Source organism: Malania oleifera, chromosome 3, assembly GCF_029873635.1.
Source record: "Malania oleifera isolate guangnan ecotype guangnan chromosome 3, ASM2987363v1, whole genome shotgun sequence".
Classification (NCBI taxonomy): Eukaryota; Viridiplantae; Streptophyta; class Magnoliopsida; order Santalales; family Ximeniaceae; genus Malania; species Malania oleifera.
Window position 1 is genome coordinate 40759543 of NC_080419.1, and position 14773 is coordinate 40774315.

The following is a 14773-nucleotide window of genomic DNA, read 5'->3' on the forward strand; positions in this document are numbered from 1 at the left end:
CTTGCATGCATTCATACTCATGCGTGAACATATCAATATGTACTTACACATACGTATCTATCATATGCACACACATATATTTTTTGCATGCACATATACATATAAAGACATTCTCACATTCACGTGGAAGACCTTATTTGCTTGCTATCCTTTTCACATGCATGTAATAACTGCCACACACACTTATGCATCCATTCATGCACATGCACTACACACAAAATTCATTCCACATGCATATTTATCATTCAAATGTCTACACAAATATTGCCACACATATATGCAGAAAGTGCATTCACAGTCCCATGAATCCCTGCATGTCTCTTTGTAAGCTCACATGCATATGCATACCCCCACACTCCTACATTAATCTTCACATATACTCTAAACTACTTTCATGCATTCACCCACTATCATACATGATCACATGCACGTTCATGCACAGAGATCCAAATGCATACATGCACACCAACATGCTTACATATATATATATATATATATATATGCATTGATCGTATGAACATGAATTATGCATGCTTGTAAATGCTAACATGTATGCATGCATGCAAAGTCTTAACACGAGCATATCAATACTATTTAAGTTATAATCTTGCACTAATTATGCATGCATGTAACTGCCATACCTAGATTTTGCACTTCAACAAACACACATGCGTGATTACCCATGTGCACCACATGCATGAATATATATAACTAGTATAAGTATAAAATATCTTTCTCATGACTTGGCACTACTCATGCATCCCTACCCATGTTTCCAGGACGATAAATATATGTGCATGCAAACTGCCATACACAGACATAACCATATATGAACACTCACTCACCATCCATCCATGCACAGAAACAAAAAGAAAAAAATAATCAGTTAAGTGAGAGAAAGAAAGAGAAAAAAAAGTGATGGAAATGCAATAAATACAAAATCTAAGCGTACTATAAATTACAAATGATCATGATATTCATGCATGAACAGAAATGGAAAAGAAAGAGAGGAGGGAGAGACCTGCGGGGTGGTTGGAAGGTTCAAAGGGAGAGAGGCTGTGGGAGTGTGCTTCTGGAGTTTGTGATATTTTGCAAGTTGGGAGAGAAGCAGGAAGGCAGTGGAGAGAGAGAGAGAGAGATGTTAAAAAAAAAGGTCAAAATGGGTAGGTGGGGATGGAATAGGAGAGAGATGGCATGCACAGGTGTGTCTGATATGGCACATGGGGATGGGATGGATGGGAGAGTTGGGGCATTGGGGGGGAGGTGAATTTTCTCTGGTTCAAGATCTTTAGGGAGGGAGGAGTGAAGGATAAAAAAAACAAGAAGTTCCATGAAAGAGGAAAGAAGTAAGGGCTTAGCATCACGTGGAGGGGAGAAATGGCCGATTTTAATGGCAGATTCATTGCCAGAAAATTAAGGGAGAGGGTGGCATGTGTGGGGAAGGAAGAAGGAAGGAGGAAGAAGGAATTAAAACACTAAATTGATGCTGTTTTGGATGTGATTTAAAAATATACATACATACATATATATAGTTTAGTCCTCAAACATACGACACCATTTTGGACTTTTTTTTTTAATTTCAATGGAAACCCTTAAAAAATCAGAAAATTGCAGCAGAGGGCTTGAAAGAGTGGCACCATTTTGAGCATCTTAGGCTTGGGCGTGTACAAGCTTGCGCCTATGTGCGGGCACATGCATGCATGTGCCTTATTTTTTTGTCCGCTGGCTGTTGTTAAATGATACAATTTCTCACCAGGTGCGTTCACGCATACGCCTGCGCATCTTGCTCGTGTCCTGCGTGAGCACATGAAGTCATGCATACGAATTAATTCTAATTATTATTATATTTTTACTTAGTTAATCAATTAATTATTTTTTTTTTGAAAATTTTTCTAATTTATCAAAATTAAGGAAATCACTAGTGGGGCCCAAGAAAATACTCAAAAATTTCAGAAATAATTAGAAAGGCTAAAAAAAAGTAGAAAAATGAGAAAATCCTAAAAAGACGGGTTTTCTCAATTTTTGTGCAAAAGGACAAACCTTTCCGGATTGTTCCTAATTATTTTGGTCCATTCGAGATCACCTGGAATGGTCAAAATTGTATAAAAATGAGTAGAAATGCTTCAAAATGGCAAAATAGGCAGAAAGACAGAGAGAGAAGGGTCTTTTCCTCTCTCCTGACTTTCTTGCTGTGTCTAAGATTAACCCGGGCAGAATTTAGTGCTGACAATCATGCTCACACAAATCAATGGAGAAGGATGGATGTTAGAGAGATATTTAAACCACTCATGAAGCCTTACCTAACAGGCTTAAGCTTTTAAGTTAATTGGTTCCTATGCATGGTATTAGAGCCTCTATGGCTGAAATGTTTTATAGTTTGAACTTCTCCACCCCAATTCTTCTAATCGAAATTAAAGTTGTAGCTTTAGCTATGATGGGCTTGTGCTTTATCCATTCTGATTTTGAAGTGTGTCTGCATGTAAGAGAGAGATTAAAGCAATTTTTGAGGCCTCATAATGAGTTTAAGCCTTTAGACATGGGACCATAGCATCTATGACTAAAACATCTAGAGTTCAAACCTAATGGTTTCCATTCTTCTACTTATAATGCATGGTATGGTGGGTCTGTGTTTTATCCACTCTACCTCATGGGCTTTCAAATGCAAGGGGCTGTTAGTCATATGTTAATGCCATCTTGGGGTAGGGGCCTCATGTAACAAGCATGGTCTTTTAGGTGAATCTACTCTTCGACTCTGGAGAACAATTGTTTTCCAGTGACAAATGGAAGGGTTGGCTGAAAGTGTTTAGCCTCTGTTTGGGAGCACTTACAAAAAATGTTTATAGCACTTATCACTTAAAATAAGAACTTTTACAAAATTAGTGCTGCCAAGTTCAGGAAGAGGATCTTGCCCAACCCCAAAACAACAACTTGATGATCCCCATTTGGGCTATGCCATGGATGTCACTTGAAATCCTTCTTCAACAACTCTTTATTAAGGGAAGACCAACTTGCAAAATGAGCTGGCAGTGGCTAGACCAGATCCTACCCCAACTGTGGCCACTGTATTAGTGCCTCTATTTTTGAGACTCACTTGCTGGCCTCTCACAGGCCAGAGGCAAGGGGTTCCTGCCCAGTTCATAGCAGCAAGCGGCTCTTTAGGGATGACAAGTGGCATCAAGCTCCCATTTTTTCCTGTGGTTGAGTAGGGATGGGATTTTGAAGGAGAGCTGGGCAATTATCACTCCAAGTTTCATGTTCATGGGCTACACTCAGAGCAATGCTAAATGTAAACCCAAGTTTTTCAGCAGTTTCATTGAACTGGGGCTGTCTATCTTTGGACCCTAAAAGCTCAACCCAGGCTCATTAGGCACAAGGCCAAATCCTCCTGACGAAATTTCAAAGACCAAAGGCCTTTTTTCTCAAGAGGACCCCACTTCTCCTTGCAGAATAGGGCTGCAATGTCTGCATCTTCCTCCTCTCCATCTGCAGTAGACATTGTTCATTTGAAGAGCTCCTTCATCCTGGCCACACTGCTATGGGAGATTGGTACCCAGGTGATTGCACAGAGCTTTGACACGAGAGAAACAATGAGGTGGTGTGGGAATGAGGTGAGAGGTCTGTCTGAAGAAAGCACAATGGCACCACAAAGGACTGCTGAGAAAATTCTTTCAAGCAAGCAGGGACAGGCTTGATGGACCTTTTAAGCTGCATGGTTTGATCATGCCACTCTCCATCCAAGCTTGCTATTTTCTCCACTCTTGATGAGATGGTTTTAGACTATAACCTGGATGGAGTTTAATTATCAAGCCTTGAGCAGCTGCAGAACATGGATTGTGACATTGAGTTGGTTAGGGACAGGTCTCAAATTGTATAGTTTAGAAAGTTAAACTGATCAGTGAAATGACTTGGGTTCCTTTGAGGGGTTTGCAGAGAAGGCTTTTGCTCTTTGTAAAGAAATTTAAAAAAAAAATCGCAGAGAAGAGGGTAAGTTTTTCCACTAGAACTCAAGTGGCACTAAGAAGAGGGATGCGGATAGTGAGTTGAAGATACTGGAATTTTCCATTAATTATGAAACAAATGGGTGAAAATTTGAAGTTATTACTGGGGCTATGTCCTAAAATTATGATGATATGACTGATGTCTTGGAATGTTAGGGATTCAACAAAATAAAGAAAAGGTCTGTGGTAACATTCTTTCTAGTGATTGAAAGTGTGTTATTATTTGCTGGCAGGAGAACAAAATGGAGAATATTAACAGGGGATTCATTAGCACTATTTGAGGAATGAGAGTTATGGGTCTACCTCCCAGCTATGCAGCTGCTGGAGTCATCATTGTTCTTTATAGAGAAGACTTGGTGGAGCTGTTGAACTGCCTTGTTGGGGCCTCTTGCTTGTTTAGAAGTCAAAGGTAGCTGTTTTTTTTTTTTTTTGGTTTTTTGGATAGCAAAAGATTTTTTGATGGCAAAATAAATATGTTAACAGAAGAGAAACATTACCAACTAAGATAGGACGAGATCCTCAAAGCAAGAAAGAAAAAAAGAACAAAAAAAAAAGGAAGAAAAAGGCGAGATCCTTCAAGGCAGTTTCACCCGGCTTTCTTTCTGTTTTGCATATGGGCTGGGAGCCTTCTTCCAGGCAGCTTTTGTGGAAGTTCTTTGGTATTGGAGAAAGGGGGGATGCTGATGGGATAGTTGGGGGTGATTTTAACATGGTGCTCATCCCTTTTGAAAAAAAAATGGAGGGACATGGGAATGCTAACATGAAGGAGTTTCTTGAGTTTGTGATCATGAGATCCTTTACTTTCTAGAGTGATCCCTTCTTGGGAATTAACAGGGTCTTGATCTCAGTGAGTAGGAGGGTTACTTTCCAAAAATCACCCAAAAACTCCTCTCAAGACCAGTTTCTGATCACTTCCCTAAATTGGGGCCAACCCTATTCCATTTCAAAATAGGTGGCTTATTTGTAAAGACCTTAAAACCCAAGCTGTAGGATCTGCTAGCCATGTGGTTACTTCTAAACTGAAGGAAGTAAAAGGTTATTTGAAAAGGTGGAATAGGGGGTGCTTTTGGAGACATCCATACTAAGAAAGTTTTGATTACAATGGACTTAAATTGAGCTGGTCACATGGATTTCTATCGAGTACGAGCATAAAAGACTCAAGCTAGGGGAGTAGTTCTCTGACATTAACATATGGAAGAGGTTGCTTGGAGATGAAAAACCTAGTGCTTCTTGGCTCAAGGAACTAGCAAGGGAACTGCAATGCCTAATTCTTCCACTGGACAGGAAGGCTCACAGAAGATTCAACACTTTGAACAAAGTGGGGACTGAAGGGGTGGTCTGGGGGGAAGTTGAGGATATGAATGAGGCCATAGGCTCATATGTACACTCTATGAGGACCTTTACATCGAGTCAGCTTCTTAGAGACCTTGAGTTGATTGTATCACTTTCAAGAAGATTGACAATGCTGCTGCAAGATGGCTGAAAATCCCTCTTAGTGAGGAAGAAATCTTGACAGCCTTAAAGGCGCGTAATGGAAATAAGGCCTCAGGGCCAATTTTCTTCACCATGGGCTTCCTCCAAGCCAATTGGGAGGGAACTAAACCTGTTGTTCTTAAAGTTTTTAAGAGTTCCATGCAAATGACTTATTTTCGGATTGCCTAAAAGTCACCTTCATTGCTTTGATTTCTCAAAAAGGAGATGCAACCAAAATCAAAGATTTTTGAGATAAGCTTAGTGGGAAGCATTCTTAAGTTAATTACTTAATCTCCAAGGTGTTTGCTGTGAGGCTTAAAAAAAGTGATAGGGATAGTTTTGAGGGAGTGTCAACATGCTTTTGTTTGAGGGAGGCACATATTGGATGCTGCCTTCCTTGCTTCATAAGTGGCTCATACCATATTTAAAGAAGGTAGGATAGGAGTTGTCTACAAGCTTGAAATGTAGAAGGCTTTCTACTGCATTTTGTTGGGGTTTTCTGCCCTATATCTTGTAAAAGATGTGTTTTAGTAGTCTTTGGTGCAAATGGTCCACACCAACCTTCTCCAGCCTTGTACATGGTTGTCCCTTGGGTTTCTTCCACTTCTCTAGAGGCTTGTAGTGAGGAGCCCCTCTGCCCCAACTTCTCTTCATTCTGGAAATGGAGATTCTCGTACTTACACTCATGAAAGCTGCAGGAGCAGAGAGCGAGTGATCTTAAATTGCGAAAAGATCAGATGGATCTGGAGATCTCTTACCTCCTTTTTGCAGATGACACTATCATTTGGGGGCCAAGGCTAGACAAATTCTTAATCTTAGATGCATTCTCCTTTGCTTTGAAGCAGTTTCTGGTTTGAAAATCAATTTTACCAGGACTGAGCTTGTCCCCATTGGGGACAGGCGAGGGCAAATTTTTGGCAGGTAATTTGGGATGTAAATTGAGGGCATTTTTGATGACTTTTTGGGGTTTGTTGTTAGGGCTGTTTAGAATCCAATTGTGGGGCGGGGGTTGAAAAAGACTGGCTGATTGGAAGCGCCATTATCCATCAAAGGGCAGGACTCACTCTCATCGTGACATGAGTACTCTCTTAAACCTGTTGGTTTACTTCATGTCTCTTTCCAATATCTTGCTTGGTGCCAAAAGGCTTGAAGATTTTCAAAAAAGATTTTTTTGGGGCATCACTCATGAGGAATTTAAAATATCATTTGATTAAATTTGCATTGGAAGAAGGAGGGGGGGGGGGTGGTTGGTGGTGGTGGTGGTGGTGGTAGTTGTCAAACAATTCATTCAATTGGGCGGCTTGGGCTGATTTTTTTTTTTCTTTTTCAACAAAGTGCTTCTTGGTAAGTAGCTTTGGATATTTATGATTGAAAGTGAGAATCTTTGGAGGAAGATAATTGTAGCGAAATATGACATTGATTGTGATGGGAAAATCTCTAAAGAGATGAAGAAATGTATGATGTTGAGGTTTTGACATGGAAAAGGGAAGGGGTGGATGTTTTCTTTTTTTTGAAACTCATCCATTTTGAAGTGGACAATGGCAGCAGCATCTCTGGTGTGATTTTTGCAGTGGGAATGCTGCACTTCAAGTCTGAATTTCCATCTCTCTTTAGATTGTCCTCTTATAAAGAAGCTTGAGTTAGTGTTTTTGCTTCATTGGAAAATGGTGTTTCATGGGGTATCCCTTTTGAAAGGAATTCTCTGAACTAATTAGAGGCCTTTGTTGTAAGTACAGTACTGTTTTGATGGGGTGACAAAGATGAACCTAAGTGTCCATAATCCCTTTCACCAGTTTTTGGATTGTATGGAAGGAGAAAAAGGCATGAGCCTGAGAAGGAATAGATACTTCTCTTACTCGACTTAAAGATAGATAGTTCCCCTTCCAGTTAGTTGAATGGTTTGTGCATTTTGTACACTCACAGTTTTAGCTTTTCTGGATATTGGTCTCTTGAGATTCTTGTGTATGGGTGGCACCTCCCTTGGTGCCCCATATTTGATATTTCTCTCATTTTCTGATAAAAAAAATGATCCTACCAAGTTAATCCTTTTTTATTCCAAGTGTTGAATTGAGTGCTTAGATGGCCAATTAGCCTTTGATATTACAGTAGTGAGGGTCTATGTTGAATTGAAGAAATATACTCAGTGTCACTCTCTGTCAAAGATTTTTTCTTGGGGGTCCAAGGCACCCATACATTGATTAGGCTACTGTATCTATTCACCTTCAATAACATATGAACATCAAGCTATTTGAGCAGAAGGTGTAAAAAAATGTTATGTTGTTTGTTTAGGTCAATTGCATTTGTAGCATGAAAATTATGAAGAGTTGTTGTGACTCTTTTGTCACAAATGCGTATTCCTTAATCCATTCATTGATTTTCATTGTCATTAGTTGTCTCATCTTTCTAATTTACCATCCCTCTATTCAGACGTGGCTATAAGGAAGATGCTTGCCACATTGGATGATCCTTTCACTCGATTTTTGGAGCCCAAAAAGTTCAAGAGTTTGCGGGTATAGGACTATTTTTTTCTCAGCATCATAAATTAGTGCATTTTGGCTTGAACCTCATAGAGTCCCTATGATCTTACACCAATTCCAGATATAGCAGTTTGCTTTTGAGGAAATTCAGTAACTTATCCTAAATATGTTAATATCTTCTTTGAAGGCAGTCCGGAACCCAAGGTGCTCTTACAGGTGTTGGGTTGTCAATTGGTTACCCTACAGGATTTGATGGACCATCTGCTGGACTTCTTGTTATTTCAGCCACTCCTGGAGGTCCTGCAAATAGGGCTGGGATATCATCTGGCGATGTGATCTCAGCAATTGATGATACAAGTACAGAAACCATGGGCATATATGATGCAGCAGAACGCTTGCAGTGAGTTTTCTACTTATCACTTAGTCAGATTGCCATTCTTTTATCTTCTGTGAAAATTGTACTTTCTTAATTAAAGAGATTAAATATTTATTTGACGCTGAGTGGCTTGTATTGTGCAATTGCAAAGTTTTCTATCTCACAAAAGAATACTTTCTGCTAAGGATCTCTCAAAGTATCTTGAGCCTATTTGGATTTAGGCTTTGAAAACATAGTATTTGATTGCAATATGCATCTCTGTGAATTTAAACTCTTCTTTTCCATGATATTTTAATTTGTTAGTGACTTATTGATTTCCCTAAGAATATCAGTAATATGCAGGGGGCCTGAGGGAAGTTTGGTGAAACTAACTGTTCGTAGTGGACTTGAAACTAAGCACCTATCTTTGATGTAAGCTTGTTGTTTGCTTCTATCTCCTGAATTGAATATTGTACTTCATTAATGGCCTTCAAAACTGAAGACTGGATATAGTTAGCTTGTAACCGAAAAAAAAAAAAACACAGAAGCTAGTGGAATCTGCTTTTAATTTCTATCGCTGAGAATTAGTCAATTGCTCTTCTCAGGCGAGAAAAAGTCTCACTGAATCCGGTGACAGCCAGACTATGTCAGATGCCTGGTTTGGGGAAGGATGCCCCAAGAATTGGATATATTAAATTAACATCATTCAACCAAAATGCTTCTGGTGAGTGCAGCTACTTCTTGTAAGTCTGGTTCCATGGTAAGAGTTGTACTTTTGGCATACACAAGCAGATATTTGTTGTTCACCTTTGTAAATCAATTTAACTTGCCTAAACTTCTTGTCTGTTTCTTCTTGTAGCTGGCCCTCTATTGAGTCCCCCCATTTTTTAATCCTTTTTCTGATGTTCTATATGGTGCAAATAGGCTTAAAAGTATTTCCATGTATTGAGTCTAAGAATATTTACTCATCCTAGGTGCTGTCAAGGAAGCAATTGAAACATTGAGGAGTAATAATGTTAACGCCTTTGTGTTGGATCTTCGAGATAATAGGTGATTAGCTTTCAACATGCATATTTCTACTTGATTTTATGGAAGGTCTTCTGAAACATTAAATTTTGTGCAGTGGTGGTCTTTTCCCAGAAGGAATTGAGATTGCCAGGATTTGGTAAGCTTCTTTAGAGGGTCTGGCAAAAATCTGCATGTGTACTGCCTGCAGTTAGTTGATTTTGTATGATTGCTTATCAAGGGATAATTTCTGGTAGTTTTCTTATTTGGTGTGGTAGTCTAGTGCACTGCATGTTAAATTATGATTACATGATATAAATGAGTTTCTATGCACAAATACAGATGCATCTACATGAGACCTTGCACCATAATAATCAAAACGTATAGATTTGTATTGGACTGTGTTTTGGCTGCATTAGACTGCCAAATGAAATGGTTCAGGGAGTAAGCATTCAACAGTGAATCCTTCTTGAATCTACAAAGTGGGTATTCAAGGAATCAATGGTGGTTTCATCTTTTCGTGGATGGAATTATACTTGAATACAAATTTGTCTATATCCAGACAATAGTTGTTATAATTGTTCTATTAGTGATTCAAATCATGTCCATTCAGCCTCAAAACAAGTCAAGCCGTATAGGAGAATTGGTGACATGGCTGAAATGACCCTCGATTGATTTGTATGTGATCAGTTGAATTTATGTTAATCAATCAATTCTGTTGATTTGACATCAGTTGCGCCTGATAGGTTTAAAACCACCAAAATAGACCCCTTTCAATGCCTTCTTTTCTCCCACTTAAGGCTTTGTTCCCTTAGACAACATTCTATCCAAGGACAGTAGCAAACACGATTCTTGGCCTCCTCTTGAAGAGTTTGAGAAAGGTTGGTTCCATCTACTTCACCTCTCCAACTCTTGTGTATTCTCTCCTTTCACACTGAAGAAAGGACTCTTCAATTGTAGATTTTGGTTGGTTCATAGTTACTTGGTACAGGTACAGGAACAGGGTATGCTACTTAAGAGATATGCTTAATCAGTATACTATTTTGCATTGTGGCATGCTTGAACCACTTATTTGGGTTGATAGTCGGTATGGTGTGTTGGGACATGGTAGGTTTTGTATTATTTACTTAGGAGGGAATACAGAATATGGAAAAAAAACATACTCATTGTTCTTACTCAATTAAGTTATATAAATTATAAATTAACAACAATTAATTAGTTAACAATTTTTTTTTGACAAAATTAAATTTAAATTGATATGTTAATTTTTTTAATAATCACCTGCACAAAAAAAGGAAGGGGGGAGGGGTAAGGGGTAAACTTCTCAATTACTCATTCTTTCTGAACAAAAAAGGGGGTTTGGGGGGTAAACTTCTCAGTCAAACAGCTCTCTCTCTCTCTCTCTCTCTCTCTCTCTCTCTCTGTTCGAATCCATCCAATGTTGCACAGCAGGAAACCCTCACGAAGTGTCCCCCAACATTAGGAAACCGTTGTGGAGTCTACATCCACCATTGCTCAATAGGAAACCCTCATGGAGTCTTATCTAGCAGTCGAGCACCCTCGCGGAGTCTCATAGGAAACCCCCACCAGAGTCTCACCTAGCAACAGAGAGCCCTCTTCTCTCCCTGTCTTACCATCATCATAGGCTTTGCAGCCCTCCACCCTCACCATTGCATGCTTTGCAAAGTTCTTCTTTCACAAATCTAGCTTGCCACTTCTGCCAATTTGGATCTAGACCCCAATCTGGAGCACCATTGATCCTTACATTGGTACGTGTGATCTAGATTGTGGTTTGGGGAGGGGGAGGGGGGGCGCAATGACCCAAGTAATTGCAATAGCCAGTGGTGGGCTTGATGTTTTGGAGATTTCTCAACTTTGATGGATAGTTTTATTTTATCATTTAGTTTTTTTTTTAAATATTGCTTTCTAGTCCTTAGAGAACGTATATACATAAAATATGATTACTTCAATTGTTGAGCACCATTATATTATGTTCATTTTTTTACTAATTTTTCATGATTTCCGTTTTCTTTTGGTATCTTATTGTTTTTAACCCTTTAATATTGTATTTATCAATCTATTATCCACATGTATACTAAGTCTCTATGTTGCATTTATTTATTTATTTTTTATATCCTTTCTTAGTGCTTTACTATAGTATTGTATGTTCTTAGGCAATAGTTTAAATTGCCAATGTGAATCTCATTTTTGTATTTGTTTGTTTTATGTGTATCCTTTGTGTTAGAAGAAAAAAAATGTTATTTTAGTAATTATGAGGTCTGAATGGGGGTATTTTTGTGTTGCATGTCGGCAAACGTGGAGCTATACGTAATGCTCAAGGAAAATGCCCCAAGTGTTTTTTTTTTCCTCTCCTTTTCCTCTTCTTCTCTTCTCCATCTCTAACTTTACAATATGGTATTAGAGCATTAAACTGCTCGAAATCTGATTTATCTGAGATGATTTTGGACACTCTGTTTTTCTTTTTTCATATCTTTCCTTAATCTGTTATCAAATCTAATTGTCCGATTAGAGAAATTTAGTTCTGTAGTCTCTACATTTGGCTTTATCCAATGCTACTCTCGTCACTCGGTTTTTGTCTGCAAAAAGGAGACAATTATGGTACTTCTAGTAGTATGTTGGTGATATCATCATGACCAGCAGTAATCAGAGATGGATACAAATGTTAAACAATGACTTCAGGCAAAATTTCAAATCAAGGACTTGGGTATTCTATGTTACTTTCTTGATATTGAGATTGTACAATGTAGGAAAGGGTTGAATCTATCTTAGTGAATGTGTTGGACTTGCTAAGTGAGACTGGTTTGTTGGGAGCTAAACCAGTTGATATTCATGCGGATCCTGTTTCCTAGGGATGTTGGACCGGATTTTGAAGACAAATGTTGATGAAGGCAGTTGGTTGGAAGTTGATTTACTTGATTGTCACTGGACCTGACACATTTTTGTAGTGGGGGTGGTGAGTCAGTTTATAGAAAATCCCAAACAACAATATTGGGATGCTGTTTGTAGGATTTTGCGGAATCTCAAAGGCTCTACCAAAGGTTTGATATATTTTTAAAGCTTGATATACATTGTTATCCCACGACTTAATAGCTTAAGCTTTTAAGTAAAATGGTAATCTAACATAGTATTGGAGCAGGTTACTGACTCGTTCTGAATTGTGCTTCCAAGTGTAGAAGTGTCAAGTTATATCAAGGATAAGTCTAGGATCGTATTCCATAGGGACCACTGATTATCAAAGTATTTGTGAAAGTTTAGTAAAAACATGTTGATGTAAAATGCTATGTGAAATTCTTTTTTGAATTTTTTTATGTTTATGAAAACAATAAAAAAAAATGGAAAGAACTCGAGTAAATGCTAAAATGAGATTGAACTTTTACCAAGATTCCAAACATATAAATCCCAATAACGCAACAAAAAAAAAAAAACAGATTCACTGAAACAATTTATCAAACGCTTGTGTTACGAGTTCAACGTCCTTTTGCTTTCACCATTTACTAATTTCCTGGGTTATACTCCTATTCTTGTTAATCCAATCAAGGCATTAATAAGATGAAAAATTCAAACCTAAGCTCAAGTAAATTTGCCACGTCCAAACGGAACTAAATAAATACTCTCACTAAGCATCGACCGAAATTCATGTAAAAATTAATTGATGAAAATCCTAGATTAAATCAAGGTTTTGTTGACGTTTGTGCCTAACGTCAACAACTAAACAAGAAATAAGAGCAAGCGATTTATCAATGATGCCTTCAATTTTCGGTTTTAGCCAAATAAAAGTTTTACAATAACATCGAAAGAAACCTAACAAATCATGGAAAGCAACCAACATTGAACCACAACCCAAGTTGTAGAACTTAGCCACTCATGTTTGCAATCCAAAATTTTCGGATCAAATTAATTCCACAGTAAATCATTGCAACAATAAAATAAAAGACAACAAATTAAAAGAACACTAAACTAAATGTATACTAAAGCTAAAAGAACTAATTAATCCATCCTAGAATCCTTCCAAACATTAGAATAAATGTATTCTAAATTAAAACAACAAATTAATTCAACCTTGAAGCATTCAAAATAACAAACTAAGAGACAAGAAATTAATTAGTCTAATAAACAACTCAAGCAATAAAGTAAAAAATAATTCAATCCAACTATAAAACTAAACAAACAATGTATTAAAACAAACATTAAAATAAAGAAACAAGAGAGAGAGAGAGAGAGAGAGTTGGCTGCGGAGTTAAGCTGGTTCAGGTCCTCCCAGCTGCTGCCTCTGCGGTGCTCTTCCCAAAAACACTCCCCTCAGCTCCCTTTTAGAACCCTCTAAAAAGTTGCCCTATAGCCCTAAAAACAAAACCTAAAAAAACCTCCTCAAACCCTATGAAAAACTAATAATATATTCCCCAAAAACAACCCTAGCAGCCCCCAATTTGGCCTTAAAGTCTTCACGCATGGCAATCACATGGTCACATCAGGAAGCTCACAGGCCAGCTTTGCATTTTGAATGTATTCGGCTGCCCCCAGTGCCAAACCCAGGCACAGCCCAGTAGAGAAGGACCTTTGCTGCCCTTGTTGCCTTCACGCATGCGACTGGGCTTCTTTTTGCATGCCCAGCTCACCTACCCGCATGGCCCTGCTCACGTGAACTCATGCAACCGGCCTAGCTTCTTTTGCATGGCACGGTCTTGTCATGGCAACCACTTCTCGGCCTCTCTTTTGCTTCTCCAAAACTCACGTGGTCTTGTCACTGCATGCATGTGTTTCCATCCTCAAGTAGCTCTTTAATGCTCACACATGCATTGCCCGGTCTCTTCAACTTTACACACGCACACGGCTTCAAAAAAATGCGTGCATGGTATGGTCACGTGCATGGCTCACGTACACGGTTTCTCTCACACACGACCCACGTACATTTTAATTTCAACTTTAATGTCCAAAAATTATCCTGCAATAATAAAACACGAATATTCGTAAATTTTTGGCAAAAATAGGATAATTATCTTAAAATTATCAAATGAGTTCAATGATTAAAATAATGGACATAATTAAATATTTAATTAAAACAATAACTTAATGCATTTAAATACTTAATTACGCAAATTTGACGCATAATCAGTTACCTAGATGTTGGCCTTATAAGGCTAAATCAGAGGAACTTAACATATTTGGTTAAGTGATGGTGTGATAGGACTTAAGAAAGCGAATACAAGGTCAAGTGCTCATAAAGATCATTGAAAGCTTATACTCCAATGAAGGCATGGTTTCAAAGATGATCTAATAAAGCTTGAAGATCGTGAGAACATGAATGAGAACTTGCTAAAGTATATTGAAGCTTGAAGACAAGATGGAGTGAAAGCAAAAATATCATGGAAGACTTCAAAGCTTAGAGTTGTAGGCCTTAAGAGACATGATGTAAGTACTTCATGTTTTAAATATCTTATGGAAAT

General features: G+C 38.2%; 1 protein-coding gene across 5 annotated transcripts in view; it reads left to right on the forward strand.

The window, feature by feature from the left end:
• The window catches only part of LOC131152053 (carboxyl-terminal-processing peptidase 2, chloroplastic), a 38305-nt gene that overhangs the window by 8481 nt on the left and 15051 nt on the right, over positions 1-14773 (forward strand). For 3 of the 5 annotated variants that reach the window (XM_058103644.1, XM_058103645.1, XM_058103646.1), the window contains 6 exons: positions 7899-7981; positions 8140-8348; positions 8667-8735; positions 8909-9027; positions 9278-9353; positions 9427-9468. In XM_058103644.1, coding sequence (XP_057959627.1) covers positions 7899-7981; positions 8140-8348; positions 8667-8735; positions 8909-9027; positions 9278-9353; positions 9427-9468 — 598 coding nt within the window. The remainder of the gene's footprint in view (positions 1-7898; positions 7982-8139; positions 8349-8666; positions 8736-8908; positions 9028-9277; positions 9354-9426; positions 9469-14773) is intronic. The other 2 variants (XM_058103648.1, XM_058103647.1) reach the window with 1 other exon arrangement.